The 19,246-nt window shown below is 41.0% G+C and overlaps 1 protein-coding gene across 2 annotated transcripts in view; it reads right to left on the bottom strand.

Moving 5' to 3' along the window:
- PIEZO2 (piezo type mechanosensitive ion channel component 2) overlaps positions 1-19,246 on the bottom strand; it is a 338,300-nt gene that overhangs the window by 38,391 nt on the left and 280,663 nt on the right. The window contains exons 31-37 of one of the 2 annotated variants that reach the window (XM_054164079.1): positions 18,663-18,752; positions 15,033-15,154; positions 14,087-14,158; positions 9,390-9,493; positions 7,415-7,513; positions 4,329-4,440; positions 2,495-2,560 (exon numbers count right to left, since the gene is read on the bottom strand). In XM_054164079.1, the coding sequence (XP_054020054.1) occupies positions 2,495-2,560; positions 4,329-4,440; positions 7,415-7,513; positions 9,390-9,493; positions 14,087-14,158; positions 15,033-15,154; positions 18,663-18,752 (665 nt within the window). Of the gene's footprint in view, positions 1-2,494; positions 2,561-4,325; positions 4,441-7,414; positions 7,514-9,389; positions 9,494-14,086; positions 14,159-15,032; positions 15,155-18,662; positions 18,753-19,246 lie in introns of both variants that reach the window. The other variant, XM_054164078.1, reaches the window with a different exon arrangement.

A 19,246-nucleotide genomic window follows, 5' to 3' on the forward strand; every position in this document is an offset into this window, starting at 1 on the left:
ATCATTTATCTAACCTAGAGAGGTAGTAGATGTCCCATCCCTGGAAACATTCCAGGTCAGTGTAGACACATCTCTGAGCAAGCTGATGTAGTTGAAAAGGTCCCTGCTGACTGAAGGAGGGTTGGACTAGATGATATTAAAAGGTCATGTCCAACATAAAACATTCTGTGCTTCTATACTCAAATTTTATTCACACAGATTTGAACATGAAGGTCTTGAAACGAATGAAACCTTGCCCCTGGGAACTAACTGTAAGGCTGGTTCTACTTTAAAGGAGCATTCCTTTCCTTTGAATTCCAGATGATATTACAAACAGGTTAAAAGAAAACTGGCACTCATGCACAAAAATATACAACATATAAATGTTCTTTTTTAACCCACATTCTTCCTTTCTACTGGCAGCTCGCAGGTTAAAATTATCTCTATTAATGACCACCGCTGGCATGGTGTAGTCTCACCACAGGCACTTTGCCAAGCTCTTCCAGGCTAACCTGAAAGGTCGTTTTTCTCCCTGGGATGGAGGTGATTGAACCATACATTTTTAATGCTGTTGTAGGTAGCTTTGCTGCTCTTCCAAACTTCTTAAAAATAATCTTTTGGGGGTGGATTGCATCTAAACATCTTCCAAAAGGGAAACAAACATTTATTTTCTGCAGAGACTTATTCTAACTTCAAGGCTCAAATGCAGAGAAGCCTTCTTAGTGTGAGACAGGATTTCATCTAAGGGTAACAGATTCTAATGCTTCATTAACAATTGCCATTTAGTTTTGCCCACACTCTTCTTTAAAAAAAATTACCCAGGAATGTTCAAAGTATTTCAACAAAGCACTTCCAATTGACTGTTTCCAATATAAATTAACTACCTTCTCTTTCCCTAACTCCTGTGTAGCACCAACGGTACTCCCCTGGAGATGTCGTTGAGTGATTTGCTTCAGTGTTTTAATACAAGGAACTGCATCACCAGGAAGTTACAAATAAATCAGGACCCCAAACCCCCACCAAAACCCCTCCATAGCAACACAACTTGTTTATTTGAGACCACTGATCTTGTGAGGAATGTTACATCATTATAACAGAATCAGAGAATGGTCCAGATTGGAAGGGACTTCCAAAGGTCATTTAGTCCAAATCCCTCTGCAGTAAGCAGGAGCATCCTCAACTAGGTTAGGCTGCCCAGAGCCCTGTGGAGTCTCACCCTGAATATCTCCAGGGGTGGGGCCCAAACTACCTCCTTGGGCAACCTGTAAACATCTTCTACCCTGTGGCACACTCAGGGATATAATTCCAACTGGAACTGTGGGAACCAATTTTAGATGGAGAAGACATTGAATATATTGAAAGTGAAGGCTCCCAGCCCAGAATCCAATCATGTCCTGAGCTGCACCCAAAGCAGTGTGGACAGCAGGCAGAGGGAGTGGATTCTGCTCTTCTTCTCTGCTCTGCTGAGACCCCACCTGCAGTACTGGGTGCAGCTCAGGAGAGTCATGGACCTGTTGGAGTGGCTCCAGAGGAGGCCACCACAATGGTCCCAGGTCTCAAGCACCGCTGGCATGAGGACAGACTGAAAGAGTTTGGCTTGTTCAGCCCAGAAAAGAGATGGCTCCAGGGAGACCTTTCAGTACTTAAAGGAGGCCTGCAAGAAATCCGGGGACAGACCTGTTGTGACAGGACAAGGGGTGATGGTTTAAAGTTGTTTTTAAAGATGGTTTTACAATGAAAATAGTGAAACTGCCCAAGGTTGCCCAGAGAGGTGGTAGATGCCTCAACCCAGGAAACATTCCAGGTCAGGTTGGACAGAGCTCTGAGTAATCTGCTCTACTTGAAGATGTCCCTGTTTACTAAGGGAAGGCGGGACCAACCCAAACAGATCTAAGATTTTAAGTCTCACTCAAGATAAGCCATAATGAAGACTTAGTTAGGAGGAAAATTCTGTTTTCTTATTTTAGCCAAGCTAGAAACAGAGCCCAGCTTTGACTTATGATCTATTACATTTTTTTGTAGGAAGAAGTCTGGTGATGAATGAGAACATTTAAGATTAGGAAAATCTCATTTTATAGAGGAGGCTATGGCACCTTGCTGAATGTGTGAGCACCAGACAAAAGTATTGTCTCAAGCTTGCTAAAATACACTGAAAGGACACAAGGTCTTTGTGCTAATAATGAGATTTCAGACATTTATTTTAACACAGGGCTGTATGCAACCTGGGATGAAATGTAATCTAAGGTGTAAATTCTGTCAGTAAAATATAAAGTGATCAAGTCTGAGCTTGCAGATGTGTTTACTCATTCATGCAGAGAATGAAGTTAGCAGCTGACAGCCCAGGACCAGAAGTTCCTATGCTCAGGACTTGCAAACCTGAAGGCAGTTAGGAAGTTCTCACTACACAGGTTGAGAGATGATTTTGTAGCTTTTATGCAAGTCTGGGATCATTGCAAGGCTGTCTCTATGCAATGACCCTAGTCACAACTGCAGTACCCTCCTTCTGCCTTCATACCTGGTCCATCAGATTTCTTCTTGACTGGTTCCTCTTCACTGTCTTCACAGTCTGCATCAGTACCACCTGTTGAAAACAATGAGTGAGAATAAGGGTTATACCTATAGAATTATGGGTGTAATATTTGAGCTAGAAAATGCTGTTACTAAACAGTAGAGAATGGTTCTTCACCCAACATCAGAAAGCACATCTCCACTTCTAATGGAGTCAGGTGAGGGGACACCCCTGTCAGTGAAGGTCTTCATGGATGACCACACCCCTCTTGGAATTTGTGGTGGCATTTTCTTACTACATAGAGTTGAGCAACATCAGCTTTTGCTGTGCTCTGATCTGCTGCCTGACCTAGCAAACCCAAATTAATTGAATGGGACCTTCAGGTTGAAATGAAGTGGTAGAGGTGGTTTGAAACCACCATGTGCTTTTATTGAGGCCTGTGGCAGAAGAGTGACATAGAGTCTCAGGCAGGACTAATGACTATCCTTCCATCTCATATCCAACAACAGCAGCTACAACTTCAGTGACAGCAGTCAAATGATGAATCTCCCTCTTTTTGGCAGGTGAATATGTTAAAGGGAGGAAAAGTCCAGCTGATTCAGCCTGAATGGGCCCTTCTTCCTCATCTATACTCACCAGAACAGCTCCTGTATTTCTGTTTTCTTGTTTAAAAAAGGATTAATAGTTAAAGAGACATGAACTACTTATAATGTGTGTTTTTTTAGAGGCGTCAATGATTCTACAGTGCCAGTGAGACCCTATGAACATTGGCTTGTTTTCCTTTTGCTACTTGCTGAATTCACTGTGAACTTAACTTTGGATTACTCATTGAGTACAGCACGGAAAGTGAAAAACATTTCTTGATATTCATTCCCATGTATCAACTCAAGCTTCTTTAGGGAACAATATAAGAAATGTGGCAAAAAGTAATAATATGTGGCTGTTTAATGGAATTTTCCAGACAGCTTCACTTGAACTACAGCTCTTCAGGAACCTCCTTATGAAATAGTTCCTCAATACAAAACACAAGACTGTCCTGGGCACAGCTTTCCCTGGGAATACAGATGGATCATCAAAATGAGAGACTTTGAGCAACCTTAGCCAAACCTGGCAGTAAGATAAACTTTTTTATGGGGTGGGGGAGTGGAAGGGTAATGTCCCTGCCTGATTCCGGTCCAACTCCTGGCACACTCCTGTATTCTGGAGAAATGCTGTTAGCTACCAAGTTACTCACTTTACAAAGTCATGCCTTTACAGTGTTATGTCTTTCTCTTGCAACTACTTGACTTGCACAAATTGTTTTCACATGTTTGGTGTTTTCTGCAATGTGTTGAGTCTTCCTGTTTGGCAGAAGCTCTGGGCAAGTGTCTTGCAACTCCATGGAAAACATACATATTGCATCTTCTCCATGTGCATTGTGTAGAATCATAGAATGGTCAGGGCTGGAAGGGACCTCCAAAGGCCATTTAGTCCAACTCCCTCTACAGTCAGCAAGGACATCCTCAACTAGATCAGGCTGCCCAGAGCCCTGTCAATCCTTACTTTGAATATCTCCAGGGATGGGGCCACAACCACCTCCCTGGCCAACCTGCTCCTGTGTTCCAGTACCCTCATGGTAAAGACCTTGTTCCTAACATCCAATCTAAGTCTGCTCTTCTCTAGTTTGAAGCCATTTCCCCTTGTCCTATCACTACAGGCCTTTGTAAACATATGGGGCATAGAGAGACAGCAAGCCATTTTCCCAGTTCCTAGCCAGAACTTGTCTTCTAAAGCTCAGCTGCCTTTCACTACCACGGCTCTAGCCAACATTATCTCTCTTCAAACACAAATGTCTACCTACCATCCCCAGATCCTTTTCGCCTTCGCTTCTCCTCTTTGCCAAAGCTCTTCTTCTCTTTGCGCCTCTGCCGGAGAGCTGTTTTAGGGTCAGTAATCCAGGCCTGATAAACAAACTGGAAGGAACAAACCCATTTATTTCAAGGCTCATCATGCTTTGAGAGCAAGCCACAGAATAAGCCACAAGCAGGACTATACAGTTTGAGTGAACACATTCAGATCTACAGGGGTAAGGAAATATTTTTGAATCCCAAATCAAACACCTCTCTTGCAGATCTGCTGAGTTTTCATGTGGTATTTTTGCAAGCATAAAAGCAAATACCGAATGTGAAAACACTTGTGGGTGAACCAAGTTTCATTGGAACCCACAAAAATTCATGCTCTGAACTTGGGGAACTAATACCCTCTTGTGCATACAGGCTACTTCACCTGAATCTCTCCATTTAATTCAATGTTTCTACTTTATCATTTTATAGGCAAAATGCAGAGTGATGGAAACTTCAAGAGAAGTTGCTGGAATCAGCTAGGTACAGCATCCAAAGATGTGGTGATGTCTCAGTACAAGTATTTCTGCTTGTACATTTCTCATACTGCAGGTACTATTTTTGTCCCCCTCTGGGTATCCCAGTTGACAGGAATTTATCAAATTTCATCCTGATTTTGACAATGTCTCCTTTTGGTGTTTCTGATAAGTCACTTAGGAATCCTGCTGCTACTGTTTTTCCAGTTGGGAAATGAAGACAGTAATACTTACCGATGTATCAAGGGGATTTTATGGGGCCATAAATCCTGCTCACAGCACTCACTCAGATCAACAGTCTGTTGACCTGTATGACTACCTGAAGCACGGAAATTGGCTCAAAATATTTACAAATTTTATAGCAGTGAAAAGAAAAGGAAAAGAAAAACCTACAAAAACCCCTCAGGCTGTGAAGAAAGATTACCAAAAAAAGCAGTAACACTCCTATCTTCCCCCCCCCCCGCCCCACTATACCATATAAAATGTGACTCTATCTTCTCCACAGCTCTTCAGGATAGAAGGTGAACTTTTGTTCCTCTTATGGGGATCATCTTTAATTGGCACTGCATTGTTTTCTATTTCTACACAACGATAGCTGGGAACAGAGACAGGGAAGGCCATGGCTGCAGGCAGGAGAGTGAAAATAAAGCACAGTAACAAACCAGCTCTTTTAATTCACAAGGCAAACATGCAAGCAATGCCAGGAACACACATGGATCTCAGTGAAGCTGGGATTGCTCCTCATAGGAGGGAATGGTCACACTTCTGCTTGGTTTATTTCTATTTTTAAAATGCATATGCACAAATTGCTTTGGAACATTAACTCAATTTTTTGACAGCTGTCAAACTGACTTTAAATTAATTTAAAGGGCAAAAAAATGCTTTGTTCATACCAAATCTCTCAAGGTCTGTACATCTATTTTCATATGTGACTTGTTCAAAACAAGCACTACATGAGAAAATGTGTCTGACCAGAGGTACTGGTTCCTCTTTGCTCTGCAATAGGTGTCTTCTAATGAAGGTGGTATGAGGGAATGTTGAAGTGATACTGAAGTAATATTGTACTACTTAGTGAATCATAGAATCATAGGCTGGTTTTGGTGGAAGAGATCTTTAAAGGACATCTAGTCCACTGCCCTTGCACTCAGGAGGGACATCTGCAACTAGATTGGGTTGCTCAGAGCCCCATCCAGCATGACCTTGAATGGTTGCAGGGATAGAGCATCTGCTCTGGGAAACATGGACCAGTGTTTCACCACCCTTGGCATAAAAAATTTCTTCCTTATATCCAGCCTAAATCAGAACTGTTCAATATCTGTTATTGAACAGTTAGCTGAGAAACTGTATGCTAGCCACAGTCAGGGTGTGAGTGAAAAAATTAAGAGCTAAAGGGCAGACTTGGAAGAAGGTAGAAGATTAGAATGAAGAGAGGTAATTTCATTAATAAATTTATGTAGTGGGTTTTGTAAGAGCTGACTGGGTGCATACATATGATAGTTATTACTTTAAGTATTTACCCATGGACAAACTTTAAATGTTGTATCTTTTAGGTACTGCAGCTGGTATGCTCAATCTAATACTCACTCCTTACACATATTATGTCATATATGGAGTATAAAACGATACAACAGTAGGAAATGCTAACTGTATTCAAGGAGGCCAAGACAGAAGAGGCCACACCTCAAATGTTGTGTTCAGTTCTGGAAGTCTCACTATAGGAAGGATATTGAGGTGCTGGAGAAGAGGTCCAGAGAAGGGCAATGAGGCTTGTGAAGGGCCTGGAGCACACAGCCTACGAGGAGCATCTGAGGGAGCTGAGGGAGGAAGAGGAGACTGAAGGGAGACCTCATTGCTCTCTACAGCTGCCTGAAGGGAGGTTGGAGCGAGGACGGGTCCAGCCTCTTCTTCTTGAAGGAAACCAATAGGACTAGAGGAAATGATTACAAGCTGTGCTAGGGGAGGTTTAGGCTGCATATTAGAAAATAACTCTTCACTGAAAAGGTTCTCATTGGAACGGTCTGCCCAGGACTGTGGTGGAGTCACCATCCCTGGGGGTGTTCACGCTGCATGTGGATGTGGCGCCTAGGAACATTGCTTAGTGTTGACCCTTCAGTGCTGGGTCAAGGGTTGGACTGGATGATCTTTGAGGTCTCTTCCAACCAGATATATTCTGTGAACAAATATCTTTATAGTGATGAAGGCCAGAACAGCAGAGAACTGCAAGGAGGTTTGGAGCAGAATGTGTGTTTTACAAACCATTTCCAGCTTTCTGAGATCAGTTACCATGGTGCCTATAAGATACATGCAACTTGACATGACCATCTTGTACAGCAATATCACAAGAAAATGAGAATTTGGGTCTGCATTTTCTCTCCAGGGGAGCACTTAAAAACACTTTTCCTGTGGCTTGACACTCCAAAAGTATCAAATATTTTTACTTGGAGTGTTGCTACTCATTTACTAGGAATGAAGCTTTGGCTGTCATTTTTTTTATTAATCATCCAAGCAAGAGGAAAAATGCAGATGAGGACAGGAGCTATGGGATGGGTCACTCACAAAACATCAAGTACCTTTCCTGCTTTGATTAAATACTGAAGAATAGTTTTGGGTAGTTTAATGACAGACTTTGGCAAGGCTAAAATGGCTGAAGCAAATTTCCCAATAGCTCTCTATAAAGAAGGACAAAGCAAGAGCAGTTAGTAGAAAACAAGAAAATATTATCAACAGGTACCTACAGAATGATTTCATCTGGATTATATTAAGAATGAATTTAGATTCATAGACACCAATATGAACAAAGATCATTTGTGATGCTCACAATACAATATCAGTTAGAAGATTCTCAACTGCCTGCATTCTCTAATAAATAAAAATCTCCAATTAAACCCTTGAAGTGACTACTGCCCACAACTCACACTAAGAGAAAAATCAGCAACTAAACCCAATTCTTTAGCAGGCTCTAGCACGAACAACTTTACATTGCCAGCATTTTTATTAAGATGTGCAAGGGGATGGGAAGTGAATAAGGCTTGAAGATTAAATGTTGAACAAGCTTTTCACAAACAAAAACCTATTTTCTGTTCTATACAACTCCTCTCTTACATAAAGCCATACAACATCTTCAGGCTGCTTATATTGCAGAACTGTCCACCTTTACAGAACATCTGACCAAAGTTTGGAAATAAAGCCCAGATCCTCCATCCTCAGATGAATCGTTTCAGGACTCAGCTTTAAAAAATAAGAAACAAATGAAAAAAACTCCAAACCCATAACCCAGAGTAAATGAAAGAATCTTATTAGCTTCTGACCTCAAGTTTAGAACTCTCTAAAATCTCAGTGCTTGGTACCAGCACATCTGAACAAAATGTTGTCACCCATTTTTAAAAAAATCAGCCGTAACAGGAATGCAAACTTTCCTCTATACCTGCATGGAAACCAGAAAGAAAAATGACCTAGAAATTCATGAGGCATTTTTAGGGTCCTATGTGAGTTAAAACACAAAATAGAGCAAAAAATCAGTCTAGATAGTAGAAGATAAAACTTATTTAGCACGTTATTTTTCATGTAGATTCAGTTTTGCCTTTCTTAATGTCAGGAAATCAATCTCTCCGTGTCATTACCACACAGGCACTCTAACAAATGTAATTGGTTGGCAACGTAATGTAAAGATATAAACTACAGGCACATGGTATCAGTGCAATGAATAAAACATTTCTTCTTGTAATTCAGTAATGTCATCTGGGAAGCTCTAAAAGCTGTTGGCATAAGGCAGAGAAGAGCATGGAGGCAGTTTCTTGCTCTTGCTTGGGCTGGGCTTTCAGTAATGAGCTAGTTCTGTAGTGCTGCGAGCCTGCACCTTGATCTGAGTATTCAACTGCAAACAGCTACTCCTTTGCTTAAGCTTTTAAAGTTACAGACTGGAAAACATTCTGTGGTATTTCCTCCACAACCAAAACTTTAATCTAATGAAGATTAAAGCAATGTATAAGCATTTCACTAACTTCTTCACCCCAGTTCTTCATTTAAGCCAGCGGATTCCATACCTGGTGCTATCTAACATCAACCAGTCCCTATCTAGTTGCCCAGCTAGGAAGCCTGAGCTGTCTTTTTAACATTGTAATAGCCTCTTCCTTAATATTATTTATTGAGTATGTATTCTTTTCCATGAGAAGCCACTTATTTCTTCATGAAATAATAAGATCTACTCCAAACCAGAAAAGCACTGAAGCATGTAGAAAGCGGGGCCAGAGGCAAGTCAGTGTCTCCATTTGTCTTTATCGCAATTCAGAAAAAGTAAAGCTCAGATTCTTAACTTCTGGGTTTGTATTTTTGTTTTCCTCAAGCATGAGTGAATGAAGTTCCTGTAGGAATTTGGCTTTGCTTAAAACAGAACAGTGCCTTTTAAATTGGCAAGAAATTGCATTTCTAATACTTTCCAGGTCTACATTAGATGTGCTGGTTGCTTTAACACGTGTCTGTGTTACGAGAAGACTACCTGCTTTGTTTTTCTCAGATGTCAACAGAAAGCAAATCATCAAAAAGTACCTGAAATGCAGATTTTTTCCGAGGCTCTTCCTCTTCTTTTTTCTCCTCTTCTTCTTCCTCTTCACTATCCGTCTCAAACAAATAATAATTTCCACTTCTGACCACTAAGTGAAACAAAATATTTTCTTATTTTTTTTGGAAAAGTTCAATTCTCAACTTCCTCAAGATTGCCTATGAACAGCCAGTCAGTCATGTCAAAACTCATAACCAGGAGTGGTGGGAACAGAGAAGAAGCAAGAGATGAAAAGGTCTTAGTCAATTTATTTGATGTTAGTCTGCAATACTTTGGGCATGAATGAGAACAACACAAGAACCAAGGAAAACAGCACCAGGAGAAGAAAAGAAAAAGCTTGAAGTATATCAAGTCACTAGGTTCTTATAAAGAAAAAAAAGGCAGTTAAGTCTACATTAACTGGGAACTGGTGGTTATTTGAGGGAGTGAAAAGACAGCCCAGCAGACAAGTAAATGAATTTACACAGACAGTGCCAAGGGACAAAAAGTACAGAACTTCTCTTTAAAATGCTGAGGCATCCTTTAAACTATGGAATGGGATGGTATAAGTGCTTTCTTCAAACATTTAAGCTTTGATGAGACAATAGAAAACCTTGGCTTGTTTAAAACAAATCACTTGGCTTCTACCAAAATGATCACAAATGAGTTTCAAATTTTTTTTTGCCCATGGATTCAGAAAGGTTCTGAAGCCTTGATACAGTCAAGATGCACAGTGAATAAGCTTGGCCTTATATCCTTGAACAGAAGCAATGCTTTTTTGTTTTTTGGTTTGTTGTTTGTTTCTCAGGTGGCAACAGGCCTACATGAATGAAGAAGGGCAACAAAAGAAATGAAAAATAAGGTCATGAGCAAGAGAAAAATCAAAATCACAGCATTACATTCAGCAGTGAAAACAGGGAAACAATTTCCACATTTAAGCTGAAATATTTAGAGGAACAGTTACTGAGATGAAAAGTCACACAATCTGGATACAGGGAGCAATACATATCTCTACAGAAAATTGTATTTAACCCTCATTATAGGTTGCTGGAAAAGTAACAGTAGCTCTGTTTCAATCGTGCCTTGATTCCTACACAGGATGATCACACATAACTACCACAGAAACCTGAGGGCAAGAAGGCTGTGAAATTTGGTCTACTGGATCATAATCTTTTTAACTAAAAATTTCCCTCCTATGCCAAGCTATGATTTTTAACATCAGTGAACACCCTGCAAAGAGACCGAGTCCACTTCAGCATCTTTGATTGCTGAATGGAGGTCAAGGCCAAGCATCCTGGCTTACACTGGAAATCATCTGGCCAGCAGGACTAGGGAAATGATCATCCCTCTGTACTCTGGTGAGGCCACATCTCAAATCCTGGATTCAGTTTTGGGCTCCTCATTATTGAGGTGCTGAAGCATATCCAAAGAAGGTCAGTGAAGCTGGTGAAGGGTCTGGAGAACAGGTCTTATGAGGAAAAGCTGTGGGTACTAGGTTTGTTTGGTATGTGACTACCTGAAAGCAGGCTGGAGTGAGGTGTGTGTGTGGGGTCTGTTCTCACAAGTCACAAGTGATGTGACTCATGGCCTCATGTTGAAGCAGGGGAGGTTTAAGTTGGTTATTAGGAAAAAAATCATCCCTGAGAGGGCTGTCAAGCCCTGAACCAAGCAGCCCAGGACAGTAGCACAGTCACCCTCTCTAGAGGGGTTTAAAAGACACATAGATGTGGTGATACTTAGGAACTTGTTATAATGGTAGAGTTGGCAGTACTAGGTCAGTGGTTGACCTTGATAATAATCTTAAAGTTCTCTTCCAACCAAAAAGATTTTATGATTTTATGGAAAATTTGGAAATGTCTTGGACAAAGCAAATGCAATTATTCTACTATTCTGAATTATTTGGTACAGGGCCTTCTGAGAATATCCATTTAAACGCATTAAAGAAATGAATGTATTTTAAGATATAGTATTCTGCAATTCCCCTTCATAAAAAGCTATCTTGCAGTCAGGAACAGAAGTTGTCCACAAAGAAGAACAGGAAAAGGTCTGACATCTAGGGGGAGCCTCTGCTGTGGTGCAGCTCCTCACAGGCTCAGAGTAGCACCTGGTCAGATTTTGAGCCCCTAGACAAATCTACAGTGATCTCCCTCTAGAATTCTAGGTTCAAATGTGTCTGAGGGGACACTATAACACAGCAGTTCTGTCTCTTTTACAGCTAAAGCTTGAATGGCAATAATGCACAGCAAAATGGAGTAAGAATCCCTACGGGGATTACTAAAGAGACAAAATATTAGTAGTAAGGTCATTCCTGGACAGACTCAAGTTTGGACACGCCTCTCCTGCTGCAAAATGGCATGTTCTCCTACTGAGAAAAAGGACTTTAAGGTTTTCCTTGTGGGGTGAGGTGGAGGAGGCAGAGGTGGGAGTCACGCAGAAGTCAGCATAATCTCATTATCTGCTTGCAATCCCAGAGGGAAAAAGCTCCCCAGGACAGTTGTGAGCACTACCTTTTGCACTACATCATATCCACTCTGTGGCCCAGGGGAAGCTGAGGATCTTAAAACATCTGGTCCTAACTCCTGCTGACCTTTGGGGGCTTCATAAGTGATCCACAAGCACAGGAGGAACCATATCTCCCTGAAAGGGAGAGTCTGAGTGCCTGTCCATGTGGAGATCCTCACTGATGTTTCCCATCTGCTCTACTTAGACCCAAATACAATGATTGTGCTTTAATTCCTATGATACACAAAATCAGGTATCTCTCTCTGCATAACAAGATTATTACAATTGGTGCAAAAGTAACAATAAAAATCTAAATTAAACATCAGGATTGGCATAAAACTTCAAGCTTGAGCAACTTCAATATAAATATTTATACAGCCACAGACACAAGCCCACTTATGAAGATGAACAGTAGAATGCTGCAGTGACAGCCCAGTATTCCAAAATGGATAGATGGGGAATATCAGCCTATTCCTAGTTTGCATCCTCTGGAACACCTACTGCCCAGGGCCATGTTCTAGGCAGCCTCTGTTGGCAGGATCAGGGTCTATGATGTTTCCCACAAGGTTTTGCATTATTGCAGCAAATAATTTCAAGAATTCTTACTGTTTAAATAACAAAAAGCAAGTTGCCACACAGCAGATTAAATAATGAGGGTGAAATACATAAAAGCCAGAGTCAGTGTCTCTCTTTGAGCAGTTACTACAAAACCAGTGGTGAATAAACAAGAGACCCTATCCCATTCCTTCAAAATCCCAATAACTTGAAGTTCAACAGCAGAAACTTGCAAATTATAGTTTTGATCTGTTTTAATGAAACTACAGGGCAAGAAGTTTATTTTTGCTAAGACTTTTGAAAAGGGATAGGTCTCTCTAAAGTGGCAGTGTGCCCTTTAGAAAAACAAAACAGAGGCACAGTTTATTTGTGACTTGATAGAAATAAGCATATGACATCCTGTTAAGTGGGCAAATACATATATGCTGGAGTTATAAATGGTAAATTAAACTCTATGAAGATGTGTAAAAGTATTATTATCATAGAATTGTCAGGGTTGGAAGGGACCTCAAGGATCATCTAGTTCTAACCCCCCCATTCCATGGGCAGGGACAGCTCACACTAGATCAGGTTGCCACATCCAGCCTGGCCTTAAAAACCTCCAGGGATGGAACTTCCACCACCTCCCTGGGCAACCTGTTCCAGTGTCTCACCACCCTCATGGTGAAGAACTTCTTCCTAACATCCAGTCTGAACCAACTCACTTCTAGTTTTGCTCCATTCCCCCTATTACTTAGAGTAACTCATAAACTAAATGACCAGGCACAACATAGATATCCATATTAACTCTGATCATTGCTTTACACTTGTGTATTGTTTAAAATCTTCAGTGGTTATTAAATAGCTCATGTGACTTCCTTCAACAAAGTTCCAATTGAAGTATATCACAGATACCCGATTTGAGTATGCAGTCCACACAGTTTGCTTGGTTTATCCAATCCACAATGTAGGGAAGAAATGCATTGCATGCCTGGATTGGGGTACAGACATTAAAATATCATAATGCAACAATGCTAGGAGTGATCCAGGTTGGTAATTTCTTGTGCACGAGGCTGAACATATTTTTGCTCTCTGATAACACAGAGGAAAATAACAAAACAACTGGCATCAGCATTGCACTGAAGTGGAATCAGAAATACTCAGCTGAGCACTCCACAGTCTAATCCTGGGAACAGTTTTGTTGCTTTCCTGTGGTACTCAGATTGCTGCAGCTGACAGCAGAATGACTGAGAAACCATAAAAAAAAGATGGATGATGTGTGTCTATGAAAAAGAAATTATGACAAATCTTAAAATGCATTGGCAAATCTTCACCTTCACACATATTGTGTGTACAGCAGAGGGGGAGTTGAGGCTTTTGAGGCCAAACCAGACTTTTTGACACATCTTCATCTGATCTGATATTTCCCTAGAATGCCTAGAGTATCATGAGCTTTCTATGCTTCCAATACAATGAAGATCAAAGCATAGTTCAACTCACTCCTTGAAGATTTGGAAGTAGAAATCATTTGCTGAAAAAACCCAAGTCTTCTATCAAGTCACAATCATAAAATCAGGCATAAAACAAACAGGTCATGGGAATGCCTTCATTCTGGTCAAGGATATAAGGGTTAAATCCACATATTGGTAAGATGATTGAGAAAACCTACTGGAAGCATGATCAACCCAAGGCCGCCACCACAGCTTTTTTTTGCCTTTGGCTTTCTCTTTGTCTGCTTCTCCTAAAATAAAATATGTTCAAATATTAATTTTACAAATTAGAGAATTTACAATTTATTATTATTATTTTTTTTTTTTACAAATGAGAAACATGTTTCTTACACTGATTAATCATTTAAAAAATTTCTCTCCAAAAGAGCTAAAATTTCATGAGCACATCAGATGTCAGATCTACTGAACACATTCAATATTAAAAGCATGGCCACTAAGCAGAAGCACTCTGGTTTATGCAGCAGTTAAAACGGCATTTTACTCCAAACCAGCTAAAAAGCTCAGGATTGTGTTTTAAAATATACACACCCAGCTGACTGCAATTTCAGGCAGCAAACATTTTCCCTCTTCTGAATTCCCCTTACATTTCAGGCTTGAAAAAAATGTAATCCAGTAAGTGCTGGTCTCGACTAAGTGCTGGTCTTGAGTTAAGTGCTAGAAATGGGACACTAGATCAGTATCATTTTATCTGTTCCCATGTTTTAAACAATATTTAAAAGTATACAAACATTTCAAGTGACTGAAAATGCCTCACAGCATTCAGAAAATGTTGCTGGAAAAACGTGGATTCTACCTGTTTGTAACATTGTGGTTTATAGATAATGACTTTGGTCAAAACAAACCTCTGCTGCTATCCAGCTTTTTGCCAACAGCCTGAAGTTAACCAAAAGTAACCTCCAAGGAAACCATTTTTTCTAAGCCCTCCTTCAGTAAAAAAATTCCTTCTGTTTTTTTTGGCTGAATCAAGCTCCAAACTGATATTCAACTAACAACCTTGTGACACGCTGCCAGTTTTGAGGAACAATTCCTGGCTTATCCAACTATTAGCCCTATTAGGTCCTCAGTGCTCAGCTGTTAACTATGGTACAAACAATCTAACGGTACCTTCATCATCTTCTTCAGAAGCATTCCGAATCTCTGGCCCCTCTGAGGAGTCCTGGGTCATGCTTAGCATCCTCTCTTTACCCTTTTTGTATTTTTGCTGCCTGGCTTTGATGCGATCCATTCTAGCAAGAGGAAGAAGCTTATTAGATTCACCTTTTCACCTTTTTTGATCCACCCTTAAAAACAGCGGCTAGACACATCCATATGCACACACAGACACTCCAACACTCCCAAAGGAAATATCCATTCCACATTATCATGAATCCTGCCCTTAAGAAGCTAAATGGCTCTGCAGGGGCTGGCTGGAGAAGGGTCAATCCTAGATGGTGACTTAGCAGTCAGGGGCAGGTGGTTTGTCTGGCTTTACCTACTCCTTCCTCAACTGCCTTATCATAATTTTAAAATGATAGAATTGCTGTCAGGAGCTACCACACAGATAATGAAGCTCTGAGCTAACAGGACTTCTACTTAACACAGTGGTTTTCCTGAAACCTGCTTCTCTGAACCAGGGATGTGGCTGTTCTTGTGCTATTTGTGCTACATCTCCACCACCTAGGCTCTTGACTGTCCCATGTATCTGGAAATAAAGAAGACTTAAACTTGTTCAGTTTTGTCCACATGTAGGAAAGCCTTCAGTCCTGTAAAGTTGGCATAATCTGGTCTTTTAAGACTTCTATTTTCACAGTTTAAGAAATGGTAATAATCAAATCAAAGTCAACAGGAATAAAGTCTTTTGATGCAACAGGTTTAGAAGCAAACGACTCACTAATTCCAGTGATTAAAATGCACTAAAATCCTTTTATCATCTGTCCATTTCCCAGTAGAGAAGGAAAAAACCCTCTTTCTCCTCAGCTAGTTGCCATTGTTCAGTAGGTGGTGAGAGTTCCTTCCCTATCATTCATCTGCTACTGATGTCAGATGTGTCAGTCAAGACCACTTTATGAGTCAAAACTGTTGGCTGTACTGACAGTTGTCTTCATCCTGACCAGTCTAAACTGTATGAAGTACCGATGTACATTAGTGAATGAAATAAAATAAGCACCCCCTCTATGAAGGCAGATGTCCTATAAACTAGTAATCTTCAGAGCAATATGGATTAGTTCCGGCATTTGTCCTGGTTTGAGGTAGAAAAGAACCAATTCTGGCCAGTGCTGTGACATCTCAGCCCAGTCTCTGCTCAGTGAGGGCACAGGTTTCACAGGCAAGTTCCAGGTTTGCACAGCCAGTGGCTGCTTCTAGCAGAGAGAACTCTGATGGAGAGAGTTACTGCCAAGGGCTGGACTGCAGAAAGGCTCTGGCTTAGACTTGCTCCTGTGCAGACAAAGGGCACAGCCACATCTTGCACCTCACCTTGGGGTGCAGAAAGTCAGAGGTGGCAGGAGGGAGTAGATCCTAAATTGACCAAGAAGGGATTCCATTCCATGGATGTCATCTTCAGGATTAATCTGAGGGATCATCAGGGTCAAGCCTCTTCTTCAATGGCTAGCACCAGAAGAGGACCCTCTCCTCCCTTTTATCCCAATTCATGGGCTCCTGAATCCAGTTCCAGAATCCAGCTCCTGAATCTGGTTTCCACCTACTGCTGAGTCCATTCTGGGACTTCCCCAGTGCCTGCTCACAGCATCAGTGGTGACAATGATGACACCATTGCCATTAGGGAGCTGGGTTCAACACTGATTTGTGCCTATTTGTATGTATTTGATTTTACTGTTTCCATTAAAGCTGTTTTAGGTTCTTTCCCAACCTATTGGTCTCTCTCCCTTATTCCATTTCTTTTCCCTTTGGGAAGGGAGAGAGCTTCATAGATAACATTTGTCACTCGTCTAGTGGCCAGCCCAGCCCTAACCCATGACAGCAGTACTGCCAGCAAAGTCATCTCCTTGATCTTAAATTTAGCAGAATTAACAGGGAAGAAGGATTCCCTGGATAAGCATGTCCTGTCAATTGGGGTAAGTTTGATTCTAGTGTGGAGTAGCACCAGCCCACTTTATATTCTGGTAGGAAACCCCAGGCAGGGAGCATGACCCCTGCAGCCTTCTGATGCTCTTTTAGCCATGGAGGTCCTGAAGAAGCTATCAGTAGCAGGGTTTGACATCATGCTAGGAAGCAGCTACAGCTTTTCAGGCATAGAATTGGAGGAGCTTTGTAAGCTTTTTGCAGGTATTGAAGCAACAGCTGGCTGCACTATCAAAAAAGGAGAGCAGGATATGACTTGTATAAAGAGAAAGGATCCTCAGGTCAGTTAAGTTGATGCAAATATTTTCAGTAAAGGTAAACATATATGCTTTCCACTCAAACACTAGAAGATGAACCACAAATTAAACAAAAGCAACAAGCATCTAGGAAATCTTACCAGGAATGCAGACATACAGAACAAATTCCTGGTAATGGTCAAGTCAATGAGAATATTGTCAACTGTTGCAGCAGGGTCAGGATGTGCCTTAGATTCTTTAGTCCATAATAAGCTCGGGCTATTTAGGTGGCTTTTAACTACAGCTCCCCTAATTTCTGTCTTTTATCAACCTAGTTCTTGTCTCCTATTTTCTAACCATCAAGATTTGCACCTTCAGGTGAGTCAGGGTTAATGTGGCACTTCTGGTTACTAACCTGCCCACACTTTTCATGAGTTCCATAGGGAAACTCAGTGGTGCCCAGTGACAGGACAAAAGGTAATGGGCACAGACTTTAACATAGGAAGTTCCACCTAAGCATGAGAAGGAGCTTCTTTATTTTGGGGACAGTAGAGCACTGGAACAGGCTGCCCACAGAGATTGTGAAGTCTCATCTCTGGAGTCATCCCAAACCTTCCCGGATGCTGTCCTGCAGAACCTGCTCTTGGTGAACCTGCTTTGGCAAGGGGGTTGAACTAGATGATCTCCAGAGGTCCATTCCAACCCCTATCATTCTGTGATTTGCATTTGACTATCCTACTCTTCTGAAACATGGGAAGAGACAAATTAAGAGGAGAGAAGGATAATTAGTGAAAGGAAAGAGATAAAAAGATTGTTTTTCTTCTAGTATTTCATCTGCACTGCAGTGCATTCAAACTACACAAAACAGGTTAACCCAAACCCACAGCTGAGTTGGACCTTCTAACGGAGAAAAAAATTTGACACAGACGCATATAATCTCTTAAAGATAAGAGGGTCTAGTTGACATGATACTCAGGTGTAGAATAATTAAATGTTAGTCTTAACCTATCATCACTGGATTTTTGAGATTTAGAGATCCTTCAGAATACACAGGAGGGTTCACATCTCCTCTCTTGATTTACAGGAAACATCTGTTTCCATTCCAATTCCAGGCACACCGAGGAGGAGGTAGGTCAGCACATTCCACTTGGATTCTTTTATGTTAACCTCACAACCTTTGGTCCTAGAACTGTAAGTCTAAGTTTAAAGGAAAGTTTAGATTTTGCAGTATATCATCTTTTTGGACGTCCTGACTCTAAAAATGCATAATATGAGACTAACTCAGATCTCTGAATTCCCAGAGAGGGATTTTAATAACTGCAAAATCATACTTCAAAACCTAATCAGCACTTCTGCAAAAGAAGGGGGCAAATAAGTACCAAATATCAGTGAAATACCTGCATGTGTATATATATATATAAACACACTAAATACATACTGTCTTTTCAGTTGATCCATTGATTTTTTTTCCTCTTCAATTCTTGCCTTTACAGCCTTGACAATTGTAGCCTGGAAAAGCTCAGCACCCCTACAGCAGAATTTGGTGAGGAAGAAAGGGAAAAAGGAGAGGAAATATTAAATGTTTTTCAGTTTCCCTTCTGCCAGCTCACCACAAAGAACTGTACTCCCTCTGTACATGACTTCATCTGCATAAACCCAAACTAATCCAAGACCAGAGAGAAATAATCAGTTACTCCAGAGTACTAATCTGTTTACAGGCAATCACTTCAAGATCCAGGGCCAAATGTTCTGATCTCTACTCAGCTACAAGCTGAAGTACCTCTTTAAGGAATTCAGATTCCAGACTTCAAAACCAGAATGTAGGTGGCTCCCTGAGTTAGGACTTCTTGCACACCTCCAGATTTTGGTCTTTCTAGTCATTTCAGCATTATAATCTCTTTGTCCCTCTGCCGCAGTCCCCTGGAAGCTCTAAGCAAAGACTAGCTTTATCCAGAGACATGATTGGAAGCTGTAAGCAATGACCAGCTTTATCCAGAGACATGACAAACATAGCTTCAGCTT

The sequence above is a fragment of the Dryobates pubescens genome, chromosome 9, assembly GCF_014839835.1.
Source record: "Dryobates pubescens isolate bDryPub1 chromosome 9, bDryPub1.pri, whole genome shotgun sequence".
NCBI lineage: Eukaryota > Metazoa > Chordata > Aves > Piciformes > Picidae > Dryobates > Dryobates pubescens.